The sequence below is a fragment of the Hipposideros armiger genome, unplaced genomic scaffold, assembly GCF_001890085.2.
Source record: "Hipposideros armiger isolate ML-2016 unplaced genomic scaffold, ASM189008v1 scaffold_125, whole genome shotgun sequence".
NCBI classification, from domain to species: domain Eukaryota; kingdom Metazoa; phylum Chordata; class Mammalia; order Chiroptera; family Hipposideridae; genus Hipposideros; species Hipposideros armiger.
The window spans coordinates 2,786,212-2,806,144 of NW_017731475.1; the positions used below are offsets into that span (position 1 = coordinate 2,786,212).

The window sequence follows — 19,933 nt, forward strand, 5'->3', positions numbered from 1 at the left end:
GGGTTCGGGGTCACAGTTCAGAAGCAGATGATATTTGAGCTGGGGCTAGGGGATGAAGAAGGCTGGGAGACCACAGGTGTCCCCAGAAGGTGTCCACAAGAACAGGGCTGTCAGGGCAAGGCGGGAGAGCAGAAAATCAACATTCCAGAACAGCAAGCAGGGCAGCAGGGCTCAAGTTCCGGTGGCTGGAGCCGGGGCAAGGCCTGAAAGGCACAGACTGTGAAGGATTTGATGCAGTGCCAGGGAGCTTTCTGTGTCCTCAGAGAAGGCTGCTGGGTGGCACTGAGACAACATCACAGAGGGGAGAAAACCAACCATTCAGACAATGTTGTTATATTTCACAGCAATCCTATACAGTGGGTACTAACACAATTTTAAGCATAAATGAAAATTCTGAGAGGTAAGGAGAATTGCCCCCAGGTTGTTCTGTTAGTATGTGACAAAAATGAGATGTGCATACAGGGCTAACTCCATGGTCCCATTCTCTTTCCCTGGCAACAAACTGAGCTGCTGCGGCACTGCAAAGAGGACGGAAACATAATAAAGGGCATTCCATGCTCTCCGCTGGCTGTGGGGGCAGACAGGTGACCTAACATGACCTCCCTGTACTCTGCCTCACAAGTCTGCCACTTTAGCCAGAACACCCAGAATGCCCCTAAATACATGCAGGGTGTCCCCCGTCCTCCTCCCCACTACTCTACACGGAGAGAATTCTCTTCTCTCATTACGTCACCCACGCTGACAGGTCTGGCTCAAGCCTCACCTTTTCTGAAACCTTCCATGATTACCACAGTGAAGCGTGACCTGCCTCCCCTTCCGTCTCCTCCCATCTCCCTGAGGCCACGCTTAGTGAGCAAGGGACAATGAAGGTGAGGGTCCAAGCGCCACACAGACGGGCAGGCAGGAGGAAGGCTGACCTGGGGAAGGAGTTGTGGGTAGGAGATGGGAGACAGCATGACCAAGGAGACGCACAAGTCCTCATCACTAGGCGACTCTGTGCTCAGAGAGCACGAGAGCTGCAGTCCAAGTCCTCTCTGTGCGAAAGCAAGATTCTCTACACAAAGGCACCAGTGTTGGGCATGAAGAATGAGCCTGGACAGGCTGTCAACATGCACAGAGCAGGAGGGAGCTGACGGGCCTCAGGGGTGGCTGGAGAGAAAGATATCAGAAATGAGTGAAGATGACCATAGAAGGAGCATCCCAACCTTGCCTAGCAAAGCTTATAAGTAGGTGGCCACCTTACAGTCCTGCTATGGACCCCAGACTTCCAGAAAAGGCAATCAGGGATGACGGTCTAGTCACCAGCAAGATAAGCACAAACTTAGCCCAGAGGTGCTGGGACTTCTGCCTTTGTAGAAGCCTAGAAAATTTTCCTAGATGGTATACCCTAAAATTTAGGGTTTCCATTCCTCAAGCAACATCATAACATAAAAAAAAAGACAAGACTGATGGTCCCAAAATCGCTTAAAAAAAGCATTGTGTATTTTCCCAGATCAGGGAGAGAAGTGTGAGGGTTCAACATGGTCAGTCTCCAAATTCTGCTTCCAATTCAGGATGATAATCACTGAGAACTAGGGAAGCATCCCAAGTAAAAGTGCTGTTTTAGAGTAAACTCTTCAAGTTGGTCTCCAATGTATTGCTCATGACAGTAAATACATATAAAAGCCTGCTTCAATGCAGCCACTCTTCAAACAACTCAAAGAAATTCCTCAAGAATGAATTGCTATCCTTCACTATTAGTGAGTTGGTTGGTTTTTTCCTTCTCTTGAAAAAAAAGATAGAGCTATTCCTCTTCTGTTCTTTGCCTTCTGATGGTATTCTTGCCGAATTCACCGATATCAGTTTTTGAGGCCTCAGAAAAGTACAATTTTATAGAAAAGAGGAGTTAACTAAAAACTGCAACAGATTCCCCAAGGATCCATAACATAAGAAATATTTAAACACCTGACAGTCCCTTCAGGGCAACAGGAAGAGGGTCAGTGGGTAGGGATCATAGTGAGAAGGTTGACATCTCTCATAGCGACAGACATCAGCAGCACAATGTTTTTTACATAAAACTTTTTTTCTGATAATAAGAATACATATTTGTTACAAAAATTTTGAAAAAGATAAATGCTGCCAGGACTGCTGATTTCAGCTTCTAAAAAGGGTAATAAGAGGACTAGGGAGAACAATGGACAATTATTACTATTTTTTTTGGCCAACTTATCAACTATGGCCCTACTCCAAGTTTTCTCAGACTGTCAATGAGGAAGGAAACCTGCTTTCAGGCAGCCATCCTGTCCTTACTGAACAGCCCTGGGGCCAAGGAGTGGCAGACCCCCCCCCCCACAGTGTACAAGTTTATGTAACGTGTAGGCTCTGACCAGACATAACGGCCCTGGGGCCAGCCTGGTCACTGGAGGCGCGGGGCAGGATTTCCTCTGCCCCAGCTAGCCAGCCAGTGCTTGAATCATGGTTCACTGCGTATTGTTCAGATCCTGGAAAGAAATGCCTCCTGAGTGGGCTGCTCTCAGGACTAATGACACTCTTATCAGTTAGTACGATCGGTGGCCTTGTGTAGAGGATGTGGGCATGGGATAGGGCCAACAAAATTCAACTCTCAGCTTCTGGGAAAGGAACGTAGACTTACCCATGGTGGGAAAAGAAAAGAGTGGTAGGTGAGGAGGAATTACATTTTCTTCCTAGGCTGTCTCAGCCGCTTAACTGGGATCAACAATTTCTCTATGATGATTCTGAAAGCCACATCTCCAAATTTTCAGTGCCTACTAAACAGTTCCACGTGGAAGGTCCAGTACACTCACACTAAGCATGGGACGTGCCCACACCGCAGCGCGCCGGCGCTCTTTCTCTGCCCTCCTTTTATTTGTGCTCCTACGCCCCCAGTCTCACCCTCAGTATAGGTGGGTCGACCTCTCTAACCAACATTCACTGGTGTCGTTAGTGATCTTCACTGTCCTGGTCACAGCCATTCTCCAGTCCCCCAAAACAGCACCTACGGTACTGAGTACGCACAGTCCAAACCTCCTCCCGGGCCTCCATCTCTTGTCATCTCCCCCTGAAACTCTGCACATCCACTGCGCCCTCACCAGCACATGGTACTGACCATTCTCACAAATACCATCGGGCTTTCTTACCCTGTGCCTCTGCTTATGCTGCTCCTTGGGCTGCAATGCTCTTCTCTCTTTGTTCCTCACATGGAAATGCTCCTGCTGCCGCAAGTGCCACTTCCTCTGGAAAACCTTCCTTATTTTTCATAATCTTCCTCTGAGTTTCCAAAACGCTTTTCTTTGTACCTCTATTATAGTACTTCATTTTGCCTCTTGTTAGAATCATTTGTTGCCCCTCATATACTACCATCTCTTGAGAGCAAGAATCAGCTATCATTTATTTCTGAAACTCTTATATCAGTATTTCCCTAAATGCAGTCAGTGATCACTTTAACAGAATCACCTAGGACTCCACAGATTTCCTTACCTCCCTACCCCTCCACCCCCCACGACATATTAAATCCAGAGCAGGGTATCTGCATCTTAACAAGCTCCCTTGGTCACTGCTGGGCACGGAACGTTTCAGAACCACCGTCCCACATGACTCAGGGCTTACATGCTGCTGGTACAGGTATTCCACAAAGGCTCGCGGGGCTAACAACACACCTGGTGGCCAGTGGACTAGACTTTGTTCTTTTCATAGAATCACAGACTGTCAGGGCCGAAGGACTTTATAGGTGGTATGACTGCTTCATTATTCAAACAATTAAAATAAAGGAAAAGACAGTTAGAAAATAATGTGTCTTCAGGGGAACTTTAAAAAAGAAAGACTCACAATGACCAGACCAAGTAGAGTAAAGAGGGAAAAGGGTGTGTGAAGGGATCCTTTTCTGGACCACAGGTGGTTAGAAACACAGCTCAGGAATCTGCACTGTTTGTTCAGATGTCTCAAACCCTGCGCTTAGCAACATGTCTCCAATAATTAATTGAAGAGAGGGGAAAAGAAGGGATAGAGCAGGAAGACAAGAAAGATACAATAATCAAAGAAGATAAGGTATGATTATGATCAAGAAATAGGCACCTTAACAAAAGATATAAGGAAAGAACACAAAGATGACAACAATGTTGACATTAGTAACAACTAACACTTAACTGGCACTTTGGGTGTGCCAGGGACTTTCCTACACAGTGTCTCTACTCCCAGAGAACTTGCCAGTAGGTACTCTAGTCCCCAGATAAGGACTACACAGGAGGAAAACTGAGGTCTGCTCAGGCTAACTGGCTCGTTCAAGGATACACATCTAGTTGGTACCAGAACCAGGATGGAGGCCAAGTCTATTTGGCTCCACAGTCCACGCTCTAGCTACTAACCCCAGGTTGTTGTAAAACGTGAGCCTGAAAATGATTAAAAATAATTCAATGGGTGCAAATGAAGGAATAAGAAAGAAGAGTGAGGATACCAAAAAACAACAACAAAAAAACTCTAAGATGAAAAACCTGACAGATGAATAAAAAGAAAAAAGATAAATAAGGAAGACAACAGTTCAAGGTTAGTATATTTTGTTTCAACATACCGCTTCTACGTGAAATGCTATGTGTCTGGGCACAAAAGGGAAGCAACTGGGGTTAAGAAGGGTTTTTCAAAACTGTATTTCAATGTTTATTCTTGGATTACCCTCACTGCCCATGGTGTAATTACCATGGAGAGATTGGGAGTGACTAGGAACAACCAAAAACCATATTACATTATAAAATAAAGGCATCAATTTCCCCTAACCTTCACCTCAGAAACTGGACAACTCTTTAATGTAAATCATAGCATGGCAACAAATGTTTAAACATTTGTTTAACAACAAACATTTAAAACCAAATGTTCTCTCACAGGAAGTTAATGGGAATGAGCTAATCAAACTACAGAGTTTCCTTTTGAAAGGCCCTCTTGCCATATAAAACTACAAAATCTTTAGTGATGAAGTTTTACTGTATAATGAGAAAATTCTGAGAAAATCTAAAGCAGCATATGAAACTAGGCTGTCTGCCAGATTCATTATCTGTTATTTCCTTTTATTTTTTTTTTATTTTACAAATTAGCAGTGGTTTACCAAAATAATACAAAAGACAACAGAAAAAGAAGGCAATATTTCAAAGATATTTTTTTCTCCAGTTTCGCATGTCTTCCTTTTCATCACCATATCCATCATCATTACTTAGGCACTTTCCCATTAAACAGAGATAAAAACAAAAATACAACACACTGTCATTCTGATAACACCCAGCCTTGAGCAGCATTCCACAGCTGGGTCCCTGAGGGAGTCAGGCAGCCCTGATTCCGACCCGCCTGCTCCATCCCAGGTCTTTAGGAGTCCTGAGCCTTCAGCCTCTAGGGCTAAAGTTGCAATGAGGGCCCTGCAGCCCCTGAAGTCAGGGACACTACTGAGGGGAAACTGCTTTCTTACACAATATGTTGCCAATACATCTCCAAAAAGTTCAAAGCACTTACAAAATTATTTCATTTAGAGAAAAGGAAACATCCTGACTCCAGCTGTCTAACTAGGATCTGATAACTTGCCCACAGCTGATTTTATTCTAGTACATTTTCAGATGCTGGCCCTCCATGATAATCTGAATGAGCACACGGATCAAGGGGAGACCAGGCTGTAGAACTAAGACTTTGAATAAAACTCAAAACACCTTCACCTTTCTGCCCTTCTTTTGGTCACTAAAACTCACGGCCATCTAATAACTAACTGTAATGAGGAAGCCTTGCAGATTGTTCAGCTCTTTTTAGAACCTACGGACCAAATAAGCCAACATTTTAAGAAATTCATGAATCCATTCCACAAACATGCTCCTTCTCTTCCTACGACTCCCCAGACAGAACCAATGCTTCTGCCTCATTGAACTCAGCATCAGTCAGGCTCGTGATCCATTCTAAAATAAATCTCAATCTCCAGGCTGAACCGAGTTAAGCATTTTTAAAAATATTTTCTTCTATGAATGAGCTTTCCAACTTCCTTAATCTCCTCCAAGACATCTGCTTTCTGATGAAACCCAGGAGTCTCCGACTCCGAGTAGAACATTCACTGTGTGGTCTTAAAAGAGCCATATGCATGGATTCCTCTTTCAACGTGCACTCCAAATTTGGATAAAACCTTTCTTAGAGATATTTGACATAATGTTCTATAAAAATGATCCAAGAGATGACACATTTTAAAGGGCCATACCTCATTTACTGAAACATGTCCAAGTATAAAATTCATACAAGAAAATTTAAACACAGCATCATTTTTTTTTTTAAGGTTTGGGAATGACATTTAGGGTTGTCCTAATAAAATAGCCAGCCTTTGCTGCCATCTAGAGGTAAAAACTATGTAGTGAAATCAGAGTTGTCAAGAACACAAAAGGAACTCACAGCATCAGTGATGTAGAAACAATGGAAGCCCCATAACTTTTGGGCAGCTGTGGCCCTAGCGATGACCACTATCGCGAGTCACATTGTCCTCACCAACACATTTCAGTATACCTTCAAAGAAACAAGCCTGACCAATACTGTGTTCCATACCAATTGATTTATCGGACAGATTTTAGTTCTGAATTACCGCATTGTGGGGCTCACTACAAATTCACATGTCCGTACTCCACTCCTAGACAATCCAAGTCGGTAGGTTCTGAGATGAGATCTGGGCATCTGCAGGGGTTTAAAAGCCCCACAGGTGGTTCTGATGAGCATCTAGGTACCCACTGGGCAGTGATGTCCTGATCTTTCGGTGTTAAACCTCCCACACCCAGGCAGGCCAGAGTTCCAGGTGAAAGAAAACTTGAAGCTTCCATCTAAAGGAGATTCCACTATGACTGTTTCTCAAAGTGTGCCAGGCTGACCACCAGCATCAAGTGAATCACCCTGAGAGTTTATTAAAAATGTGGATTACTGGTAGTATTCATTGATAAATGAATTATAATTTCTAGGGGTAAGGTCCAGGAATCTACAAATTAAATGGGATCCCAACATAGATTTTTGTACACTAAATAGGAGGACCCAATCTAAATCTTGACAAAATTAAAGGCCATCACAGAAACCTATCTGCAAAGGCTGTTATTAATGCTATGGTCACAAGACCAGCTGAGCTGAGTTGGTCCATCACTGACAGCTTGGACAATGTGGTTGATGTTTACAGAAATGTTTCAATCTCTGAAGTGTTTCCTTCCTTTTTTATCCCTTAATATAACTTAGTGTTGCCTTTCCTAATTGTATACTTATTGTAGAAAATGTAGAGAATACAGACAATGTAAGAAAAATAGAATTCTGTAACTCCACTAACCGCAGCTAACCACTAATGTTCTCCTAGTATTTTCTCTTCAAACATACATAGTTAAAGCATATATATAGATTTTAATCCTGCTTTTAACATTTCGGAATAAACATTTCTGCGTATCTTCAAAAGCATCATTACTTAAAGATAGCATAATATTTTCATATGATTATGATGTTCATTTACTCTATCCTGATGATTGGAGTCTACAAATAATGCTAAAACAAATAGCCTTGTCTGCATCACTGATGATTTCCTAGAAAAATTCCTAGCAACAAAATGAATGAGTTACGGGGTGGGTGTGAGTTTTAGGAACCTTGATACACACAACTAAACTCTCCTAATCATCATTGAGGCTGCCCATGTCACCAAATTTATACTGGGGACTCAATTTTATTATTGAAAAAAAAGAACAGTAATAAAAACTTTGCTTATCTGAGAGGTAAAAACATTCAGTGAGCATTTCAGCATTGAAGATGAGACCATGAGGTCAGGTTGAAAGGTAAGAATATCATTTAGATAATGAGGAGACTGAATCAGAGAATCAATATCTCATTTGCTATGTTTAGGATGAAGTACAAAAAAAAAAAATGTCAGTAAGAACACGAACGCCCAGTCTTCTACACCTAAGCTTAGAAAAGACTGACCAAAGGTACCAAAAGACAGCATATTACCCATATAGTTTATCCTTAATTAAAAGACTCATAACTTTCAGCCAAGTCTGTGTAGTGTTTATTTGAAAATCTAAATATGGTGGCTATAAAAGTTAGGGGGCATTTTAAATAAGTGAATGTTTACTTGAAGAGATGCAGGCACTTCATTGTACTTTACCAGTACAATAAAACATGAAAACAAATTCCTATAGAATGAAAAACAATATAAGAAGGGTTCCTATAGAAACAGTATGAGAAATCTATGATGACAACTACAATGCATTTTTTTAAAGATTTATATTTTTGAGCTCATAGCAAGGAAAGGATGATGCAACTAAAGAGGGGGAAATAATAACAACAATCAATTGTAGATTATAATGGAAGAAGTACAGTTAGCTGAGACCTTTTCCCCATCTCTTTAACAATAAGTATTCTTATCCAAGAGCATTTTCCCTTAATAAATAAAATAAGTATACTTCTAAGTGAATATGAGCTCAACCAAGTGTTCACTCTTCACATTCTACAACCCACTCTCCCAGTCCAGATTAGTCAACCTACCTGTTGAGTCTTCTCTCACCCCTCATGTGTTAGTAGTGAACAAATACCAATACACTTCTACCGCCACAATGCGTGTCCCCCCAACCCATGTCCTTACTACTCCACACCCCCACCCTGCCACTCACACACTGTCTATAGAATCAGTACAATTTTCTCTGTCTGGCTCCAGTCTACATTCCAATTCCATCTCTCAAATACAACCTAATTTGAAATCACTTCATTTCTCAACTGTGTCTGATCTCCTACCTCAGGGACATTGCCAAAAGTATTCCCTTAGCCTATCGTCAAAAGTATTTCCTTACTCTGGACTGCCCTCCCATTCCTGCTGTTAAAAATCCAAAGTCTTTGGAAGCCCAAGTCAAGTCATGCTACTTTCTTCATGACCCCTCAGTTGAAATCAGCCTTTCTCTGGCAGTCTCATGACCTTCTGAGATTAATTTGGGACACTATTTTTGCTTATCTCCCATCACAGTGCTGTGATTGCCAAAAAGCAAGAAAAATAGCCTATTTATCTGTATTTAGTACTAGATATACTGTTGAGGGCCATGCACATATAGCATGCGCTCAACTCATGTTGGCAGAATTTCTTTACCGAAAAATTTTTTTCAACCTGACGACCTTTAATCTGATGTGTCCCCAGAACCTTGTGCTTTCAAAGCAGCCAAATCCTCCAAGCTGACTCCATGTCTGGAACAATGTCTGCTTCTCCACCAACTGTGCCATTAACTACCCTTTGTTCTTCTGTTTAATTCAAGATCAAGGAAGCATGCAGAATCCCAACAAGGATCCCTAAACCAAAATCTGCAGGCATCACTAAGCTTTCCCCTAAGGCTCCCCCAGGGCCTATGGATAAGCCTATTCACCACACTGGCTATGGGAAACTGCACATCATAAGGACTGTCACCTCCAACACCTTCCTCCACATGGGAGGGAAAAGGTAAGTCATGCCAGTGCACTGCCTGGATATGTTCACCTACAGAAGTACCTGGAGCGCTGGAATCACCACTATGGAAGGCCCAAGAGGAAGTGTCGTCTCTCCAGGAAATGGCGGAGCAGCAAAGTGACAGATGGTTTATTCACAGGTTGCTAGACCTGGTGAATATCATACTGAAAGAGCAGCACAGCTAAAATTATTTTACCTATATACATGTAGGTAAATGCATATACACACAATCATAGGCCCCGACATACCCCCGAAGTCTTTCCAATTCCTCATCTGACTTGGAATCCAACCCAAAGCTGGACTATCTGTCATTACCCTGAGATAGGAGTGAAATGATTAAAACAGTTTAAAAGTTTTCTGGGGCAGCTGAGTTGCTCAATTGGTTAGAGAGTGAGCTCTGAGTAACACAGTTACCAGTTCAATTCCCACATGGGTCAGTGAGCTGTGCCCTCCGCAACTAGACTGAAGACAACGACTTGAACAAGCTGCCGCTAAGTGCCAGATGGCTCAGTTGGTTAGGGCGCATGCTCTTAAGAAGGTTGCCGGTTCGATTCCCGCATAGGATGGTGGGCTGTGCCCCCCGCAACTCCGCAACTGAGACTGAAAACAGCAACTGGACTTGGAGCTGATGGGTCCTGGGAAAAACACTATTCCCCAATAAAGTTAAAAAAAAAACACGTTTTCTGGTGAACCCAGAAGTAATCCTTCATCCTACAGAACTTTATTGAATCATACTTACATTTTGCTAAGAAGATGTGCTTGCGAGAATTCCTAATCTGGTTTAAGAAAGTCATACTATTTCCATCAAAATGGTAGGACATTTAAAATCATATTTAAGGCCTAAAACTATGATTTCTTTATGAGCAGGAGAAAAAAAATAAGTAGTAATTCTCAGTTACAAGAAGGAAAGAAACAAGAAAAATGAATAACAGCTGAACACATCCTTCGTGTGGCCTACTTGACAATCGCTGGTGTAGTGAGCACATTTGACTGCTGGCACTTAGTCTTCTGTCTCATTTTTCTAGACAGTTGCTACCCTGTATATACCAGGCCATGGAATCATACTGCTGGGTTTGTAAGGCAAGCCATTTTAGATTGGTACTGCTGCTTTCTATAGCAATCAGGACATTTGGGAGTCAAAGGTCACTGATACTGAGATCTTTCAGGGAGATATGAATCATTGTCCTGTGTGTCAAAAAAATACCCCACAATTTTGTCATTTCAAAGGACATTCTTTAATCAACATCTCTTCACTGCATCAATGCAATGGAAAAGTCAGTTGATTCAATAGAAATTTGGCATCAGCAGACCCAAATTGGCATCAGGAGACCTAGCTTTTCACTCATTTGACACTGAGCTTGGCACTCATCAGTTGAGGTTTTGAGTTTCTCATATGTAAAACAGGAGAGCTGAGTGATTCTTCAGGTCTCTTCCAGTTCTGATTACCCATGAGTATGTCCAGCTACAGACTGTTGAATTCAACAAGTCATCTCCAGGGCAGGACTCAGTCCCCTGGCAGGAAGCTAAAGTAGTTCTTTTCATCACACTGAAAACTCTCACTGAACCAAGAAAAAGGTGTGTCTGTAATTCAGTGTGGACAGAGTAGCACGATGATGTTTTAAGACAAGGCATTTCTGACACGAGAGATGGTTATATTGCACAAAGTTTCAGTCAGAAAGGAAAACAAATATAGAAAGCATGACCCAATGTTCTCTGTGAGCCAACACCGAGAACTGAAGGCATGATCCTGGAAGAAACCCTCCTGGCTCAGGGCTGTGCTTCAGCAGGGCAGGCGTGAGGGAACAGCCATTCTCCACCGTCATCCATCAAGCCCGCTTCTGTGCACTGATGCCACGTATGAATACCCATGGGCCCACTGCAATGTCAAGGAGGAGGAGAAGGAACGGAAGCCTGGGCAGGATGGAACCACACAAGCCAAAGATAGGGATTGTGTGCCACAGTCACAGTAGGCAAGTGGCAGAGGGAGGTGGTGGGGAGGCCAGGTGAATTAAACGTCTCAAGCGGAAAAGTCAAAATTAAAGGAAAGCAGTAAGGAACTGGACTACAAAAGGTGATGAAGCTGTGACACCAAAAGTAATACAAGAGAGACAGTTCAGAGAGAAGTGTAGGGCAGTGACAAGCTGATAGTGAAATGGATAAACATTGGGTCGGGAGCCTAGCACTGTACCTGACATAAGCAGGTAACGTTAAGTGAACAGAGGAGGAGTGAATGAGGGAGTGAAGGTCTATTCAGTCAAGACGTAAGTGAAAAAATGTGCTGAGAGATGGCAGTGGTATAAGATAGGGTCAGGAAGAGCAGTTATGCTAAGTGGCATCCAACACTGATAATTATACTAATGGAAAGAAGAAAAAAACCCCACTAGACCTGCTATAGTGGAAACCAAACAAACCGAAAAGAAGCATAAAACAGGAAAAACAAGCGCCAACAAGAGTCCCAGAAAAAAAACACAATACCCTGGGAACATTCTACCTTCAAGAGGAACACAAATTATGTTGTATGTCAGAGATTCCAAAATTGTTTTCTCCTATGTCAGGAGACTCCCTAAAGTACATTTTCATGTCAAGCTGGCCTAAGCTCAAGAGCAAGCAACAAAAGAAGGCTAAGATATTGTACAAAATATATTTTAAAAGGTAGGAAGATAGCGATACTTCTATGGCAAGCAACAGAAACTCATCTTTAGATGGTAATACAGTTCTAAAGCCATTATGAGAAAAGCCATTAAACTAACAAAGTCTACTTCAACAAAAGGATTACCAACCTAAACCATACTTATTTTAAGCAACATGTAATACAATGATAATACATGAGCCACTAAGAACTGGTACTATTTGGAGTTCAATAAAACGGTGTTGGGCCTATAACACACATGAAATAGAAAGAATCCTGCCTGCTGAGTATAATCTCATTTCTGCAGAAAGGTGGCCCCTCCAAAAAACAATGAAAATAAGAGAAGTTGTCATAATAATTTTAGAGTGATTTTATTTAAAATTTTTAAAGGAAGCAGATAAAAATTCAAGTGAATGAAAACCAATCCAATATGCAACAAAAATTTTAATAGCCAGATACTTTTACACTGTAGTCTTTCCTCAGCCCTTCATTTATTTAGCTTCAGTGATTTCTGAACTAATCTTGTAACTGAAATAAAGTACAGGCACACCTCGTTTCATTGCATTTCACTTTATTGTGCTTCACAAATGTGTTTTTTTTACAAATCGAAGGCAAGACCCCCCCCCCACAACAGCAAAAAGATTACGATTCACTTTATTGCGACACTTGCTTTATTGCGGTGGCCTGAAACCAAACCAGCAATATCTTTGAGGTGTGCCTGTATCTGATTTTAACAGGAATGTGACTGATCTCATATATGACTGATAATTATGGAGTAATTCATGTAAAACACGAGTCTTTCTGGACTATGTTTAAATTCCTTCTTCTTCTGAGGACATGTGACATACAACTTGGTATTGGACTCGGAGTCTGGGGCAGGGGTCTGCAGGCCCAATTCGGCCTACTGTCTGTTCTTCAAAAGAGGAATATTTTGTGAGATGTGAAAATTGCATGAACTTCAAATTTCACTGTCCATAGATAGTTTTATTGGAAAACAGCCACACTCATCTGTTTACATATTTATTGTCTAAGATTGGTTTTTTGCTACAAAGGCAGTCAAATAGTTGCAACAGTAACCGTCTGGCCAGCAAAGCCTAAAATATATATGTATTATCTGGCCTCTTACAAAGAAGTTTACTGACCTCTAGTCTAGTATGAACAAGACTAATAAGGAACTCAGGAACAGGAGCTTAAGAAAAACTTAACTATTTTTTAAAATCAATACTAGTAATTTAAAAATTCAATTAAGAATTCTATGAAAGCTGATGAAAATGGAGAAACTATACTTCAAGCTATTTGTGATGTATTTAGTAAAATGTATAATCCTGTGAATGCACTAAAGTGTTCAACTGAAGAACATCAGATAAGAACAGGTCAAAGGATTTGTCCCACAAAATAATGTAATGTGTGACTGTTGAACCTGAGGGAGGAAACGGAAGTATTTCTAGGCCTTCCAAATTTCTGATGTTTTTCAAAAGATTCATAGACATTTAGCAAAACTACTGTACATACAGTTTGGAGAAAGATGTGTAAATTTGTACCTTTAAACATTCATCACTGTTGTCAAGAATCACTTGTTTGATCATTTGCAAGAATCATGGAAATTGTATGCAGTAAAGTAAAAATAGCCCATGAAGGTTATCTGTAGGTCCACATGTTACAGTCTTCAAGTGGAGGACAATGACTAATAAATGTAGTGCTTGCTGTCGCTTTATTCTCCTTCCTTTCACCTTTAAAATTTTATCCTGCCCCTGTTTTTTGCCCCTGAACATGTCTTAAAATAATGTTATTTGCATTTTGATTGAACCACATCAATGTACAAATTCTGTAATATAAGCAAGATTATGTTTTTTTTTCCCTTCTATCCCATTAGTGTCTAAAATAGGCCCCAGGGTGCTGGCCGAGTGGCTCAGTTGGTTAAGAGCTTGCTCAAGAGTGCGAGTTCTGAGCAACAGGGTCACCAGTTCAATTCCCGGCCGAGCTGAGCTGCCACTGAGCTGATGGCTCAGCAGGGAAAAAAAAAAAAAAAGCTAACCAGTGTAAACTAGGCCCTGGCATGAGAGTTCAATAAATGATTTTGAAAATGACATGCCCTGAAGTTGATCCTTTGTTGTACGTTATCGACACCTACTGTAAATATTCCAGGTCTGAGTTTTATGTAGAGATGATGCTTTACAACATCTATTATGCATGGCCGTCTATAGGTAAAATTAATACAGCAAAGACCTAAGTTTGATGTGAGAAAGGGAAAAACAAAATAAAACCTGATTTATTCAGGTTTAAAGGAAAGATCCAAGGTATTCCCCCTACTTCATTATTTCCAGAAGGAATTTGGCATAGATAAAGCAATGTGATTTGAAGGAGATACTATTAAACATTACCCCCAAAAAATCTACAATGCTCATTTCAGCAATCTCTAACAAAATGAACAATCACATTGATTCTAGGTGACAAAAGCTGTTACCTGTGGCAATTATCAGCTCATTTACAAGCAAAAGTCTGTTGTCCCGATTCAAAACATAATTTATAAAACTAAATCCAAATACGGTTAGAATAAAATGTTAGGCACAGTTGTACAACAAGGATTTCTAATGTAGTTTTGAAAGAGAAAAGCAGCATCTGCCAAATCTGCCAAAAGCCTAGGCAGGATTTTCACAACCCTTCCAGGGGACAGAGTTTCCTTAGGTGTGGAGCTCCTATGTTGAGGTCTCTAACACGTGGCTATGAAATATTAACAATGAGTTACTTAATAAACTAATACTTTAATGAGTGTATACCCAGAGACTACTCTAGGCCCTGGGGATGCAGCAAAGAACAAGATAGATAAACCCCTGCTCACCTAGAGCTTACATTCTAGTGTGAGGAGACGTCAGTCATTTAACAAGGAAAAAACAGTGGTGATCAGTGCTCTGCTGAGAATTACCATCACGTGATAATGTAATAGAACAACTGGATGACCACTCTAGACTGGCTGGCCAGGAAGTGCTTCTCTACTGGTAATGTTTGAACTGAGGTCTTAAGGAAAAGCTAACCATTTGGGATTCAGAAGGACAGCCCCGAAAGGAAAAGAAATTGCTCTTGCCAAAGGCTAACACTGAATGAGCGTGGCCTGTTGAGAGACAGAATGAAAGCTGGTGTGGCTGGGACCCTGTAAACTAGAGGGGAGTACATAATATGATCCCAGTCATGGCAAGCCATCTGGGTTTTATTCTGTGTGTCAGGGGGAAGCCACTGGAGGGTTTAAGCAAGAATGTGATCTGATTTCTCTTCTAAAAGGATCACTCTGGCTGCTGAGTTTAGAGCAGTCCACAGAGGGACAGAAAATGGGAGCCCTATGAGGAGTTTACTACAATGGTTAAGGATACAGGCGATGACAGCATGTACTCTGATGGACTTAACAAAAAGGAAAAAATGGGGAAGAAAGTTTTAGGATATGTTTTGGAGGTAGAGACAAGACTTGATAGATCAGATGTGAGGGGTGAAGGGAATAAATAAATGAATAAATCTGGATATTCCTAGGCCTTTGTGAAATTGGGTAGTTGGGTGATTTAATTTACTGAGATGGGCAAGTCTGGAGAAAAAGCTGATTTGGGAATAATTCAGTAGCTGAGTCTCATTTGACATTCCCATGAAGTAAGGAGACTTCAAGGAGACAGCTAAGAAAGTAAGCCTTGTGCTCTAGGATGAAGTTTGAGTTCCTGGCAAAGCAAAGGCTTTCAAAGTCGAATGGTACAACCTGCTTATTCGTATCCGAGTAATCAGTGTTCTTTGCAAGAGTAAACTTTGGGAGACAAAGGATTAAAGGACACACTTCATAACAATGGTGTATAAAAACAGAAGGGCTTATAAGCTATGAGCCCCTTTAAATTGATAAAGAATTGTTTTAGAGATGAGATCCTTACCATTGATAATTAGAATAATTATGTATAAGAAATTTAAGTGCACAGGCTAGTTTCAGATCGCCTGCTGATGAATGACAGCCTTCCCACTTACCAACTGAATAATATTGGGCAAATCACTTAATAATTTAGTACCTCAGTTTCCTTATCTATAACAATAGCTAACTACCTTATGGTGTACTTATAAAGATGAAATGAGCTAGTACATGTAAAGCAATCACAACAGTATCTGTCACATAGTAAGCGCTCAACAAATGCAAGTTAGTATCATTATCTGCAGTCTCCCACATTACACACAGCAGGGTCTTCACACTTCAGTTTTCTAGTTAAATGTTAGATAAGAGATGATATCAAAGATTCAGAATGACTTAGGGAAACATATGAAAAACTCTCCTAAAAGAAGTGGAGGCTAAGAGCTTTGCAGATTGCTAAGACCATCCTTTTTTAAAGTAAGCTATATATTTGCCAGTCTTTTCTAAGTGTCACCTCCAGCCCTGACCCAACCCTGGAGCTTCAGACCCAGCTGCCTACTGGACACCTGACTTGGAAATTTAATAGGCATGTTATTGCAATAAAAAGGGAGACAACCAGTGTTCTCCTCAGTTAATAAATGACCAAGCAACCACATCCAACTGCAGAAACTCTCCACTCTGCTCCATAAGTCATGAAATCCATGGAGTGAATGACATTCTCTCACTTTTCAGCTTCACAGTGAGAGTAAGTACATGAAATCGCAGGCATTGTATCGGCTCATTTTACCATTAATGTTTTACAATCATGATTCTACTGCATGTACCGTTTACTACAAATCAGTTCAAACAACTTCTTAAGGTAGGCAGGGAATAGGAAAACAAGTGAAATGAAGTGAAATAAAATATTAGATGCCATGAGATGACTGACTCCTAGGCTCTGTTGCCTGAGGCAAACTTGGCTGCACACTCCTCAATAGCAGCAGCTCTCAGCTGTCACATCCTGGGCCATGACACCACTCACTATACCAATGATGTCACCAATAGGGTGATCAGACATTTCAGATGGACCAGGACAGTCCCAGTAAAATTCTAAACAGCATGGCCTTCCACTGAAAAGTGTCTAGACTGGATGAGAAATGGCATGTCTACTTCTATATATGATCACCAAGAGCTTTGCATCACCTTGCACGCATGCATGCTCATTCAGCTAATTATCTAGCAAACACCAAGTGCCAGGTTCCATATTGGACTCTACTACAAATGCAGGATTCTAATATAAAAATGACAGGCCTTGAAGAGCCATTAGATGTAGGCAAAACGGGTCCTATGCTGATCAAGAGCTTCAGTAAGAGTCTCTGAGTTACATCCCACGTGTAAGAAGACATGAGAACAGCAATAACATTGCACATTTCCTTAGACACACAGCAGATAGCTGGATACAGTAGACAGGTGTTATACACAGTGTAAAACCAACAAGTATTTGTTGAATAAATGACTAAAATGATTTATTACATTGCCACCATAGGTTTAAACTGGGAACAGGTGATAAGGAAAGATGTTTATTTTTATAGGCAAGTAGAATCATACACAACGGGAATCAAAGCATCATTACAACCATCTTTCCTTTCTCTGACTAAAGGTGCTATTTCTCCTTTGACCTTCAAAACAAAACATAATTCATATATTTTAGGCTGATCTTCCCCCATTAATGTAGGAAGAATCAGCAAATCTGAATTGGTCCAGCTGTGATTACTTCCAAATTAAAAATGTTATACAGATTAGTTAAGCAAATTACTAGTAAATAATCAATGAAGATTATTGCTCTAAAAGAAGCTTATGTGCTCACTTCACTTAAAAGAAGTTAACAAAGCAAAGGCCTCTGACACATTCAATGTTAGCGATTTTCAAAGCTTCGTCTTACAACTGGAGGGAACCTAAAAGTAGGGTGATCCTGGGAACTCTAACATATTATCTTGATAGGGATCCTGACAGCTTAGATGAAGGAGGCTGTCACACTTGAAAGTTCTAGATTCAATGTTTACAACGGTTGGTGGGTAAAACCCTTAAAAAGATAATCTCTAATGAGCCCTCATTTTACAGATCAACAGAGCGAGGCCCAGAGAAGCCGAGAAGCCATGTAGTAATGGTGGGAAAAGTGTGATTCAGTAAGTCAGGCATACATGACTAACCCCCCTCCCAGACCTCTTCCTTGCTGTGTGTTCCTAAGAACATTATTTAACTTTCCTCAGTTTCTCATCCATAAAAATGAATGTAACACTAACCTTTTAAGGATGTTATAAAGATGAAATAAATTCGTATTTATGAAAACATCTAGCACATAACACATACACATTGATTTCCCTCCTCCTAAAGGGTGACTAACTTTAAAGACACATAGCTGGTGAGGGGCAGGAGGCAGGACTAGAACCAAGAAATAGGACCCCCTTCACTACTCAAAAGGAATTCAATTATGTCTTAAATGGCCTCTATCCTTGAATCATACCATAAAATATAGCCGTTACAGGGAGAGGGGTTATTAAAGTAAACAGGGGACACTGCAGCTACAAAGCAAGATACATGAGCCTTCAAGCAGAGACACAATTGCTACAAACAAAGTTGCAAAAAGAGTCAGGAAGTTTACTCAAGGAAGTTATTATATTGGCTATCTTTTTAAAAACTGACATCTGCTTAGTTTGTACCTGAATCAGCTGCTCCTGTGGAAATGATGCTATAGTGGAATTTTACTGTTTTTAATGGATATTTCACAACTCATATTTCAAGGTTAATGTTTGCAGCAAATCCAGAGGGTGCCAAAAACATGTATACACATTTTAAGAAAGGAAACAGCTGTGCTAAAATTGTAATACTCAATATATACTGATAACAAAAGAAGAATTCAAGTCACATCTGACTTCTGCAATTACAAGAAGTGCTCTAAGTGGTTACCATCAGCATAATTTTAATAGTTTTTTTTTTCCTTTCTTAAAATGTGTATACATATTTTTGGCACCCTCCGTATGTATCAAGTGTCAATCATGTGCAGGGCCCTGTGGACTATAAGGACATGAATCAGACTTCGGCTTTGCCCTGAACAAATCTCAGAAGCTAGCAGAGAACAGAGGCAGATTTTGAAGAGTGATAAAGAACATAATTGTCTATTAAGCCTATGGGACTTGAAAAGTTCAAGGCCAGGCCTACGGTGAGGAGTTACTTAATGTTATCTACTCAAGGATAAGATGTCCACGGCATTGGCAGCGGGTACACATAACATAGTAAACATTGCTTGAATTGTGCTAACTGAATTCTAGTCTTGTTTCTTGACACCAACTAGTTATGTGCAAGTTACCTGACATCTTTAGGTCTCATGTTCCTTATCTGTAAAATGTGTGAGTTGCAAACGGCTGATCTCTATCTAAGCCTTCTTTAGGCTCTAATAGGCCAAATTATATGATGATGATGATGATGATGATGATGATAACGACGACAACGATGCTAGCGAGAGAAAATACAGTTTATATTCACCACGCACATATTACGTGCCAAGCACTGTGCTAAAAGTGCATCTTCATTGAATCTTCACAACCACCTTATGAAACTGGCAGTATTATTATCCTTATTTTACAAATGAGGACAGAAAAAACCAAAAGGTGAAACTATTAAAGGGCTGGAGTCGCGATCTGAACAGAAACAGTCTGAACCAAATCCAGGAGTTATTCTTAACCACTACGCCCAAACTGTCTTCACGAAAACTGTCTTCTCCATTAGGAAATAAGGAAAAGAAAGCGAGCTTGGAGAAGGGTCCTTCCTGACTGGCGGGAGTATCTGAGTTAGCGTCCTACTCGTCCGTTTCACGTGGAAGTAAGCCTCTCGCGCCACATCCTCGGCGATGCTCGCCTGCTGCCACAGCTGGACGGAACGGGTGACAGCCAGAGGCGGGCGGGGGCTGGGGCGCGCGGGAGGGCTCGGGGCGGCGTTCCTC

The 19,933-nt window shown here is 41.0% G+C and overlaps 2 protein-coding genes across 2 annotated transcripts in view; one reads left to right on the top strand and one right to left on the bottom strand.

Annotated features, from left to right (window-relative positions):
- FILIP1L (filamin A interacting protein 1 like) overlaps positions 1–9,897 on the top strand; it is a 270,986-nt gene extending 261,089 nt beyond the window's left edge. Inside the window, exon 7 of the mRNA XM_019648350.1 lies at positions 9,267–9,897. Within this exon, the coding sequence (XP_019503895.1) occupies positions 9,267–9,452 (186 nt within the window). The 3' untranslated portion in view covers positions 9,453–9,897. The remainder of the gene's footprint in view (positions 1–9,266) is intronic.
- Positions 1–19,933, bottom strand: part of CMSS1 (cms1 ribosomal small subunit homolog) — a 345,852-nt gene that overhangs the window by 325,699 nt on the left and 220 nt on the right. The window lies entirely within an intron of this gene.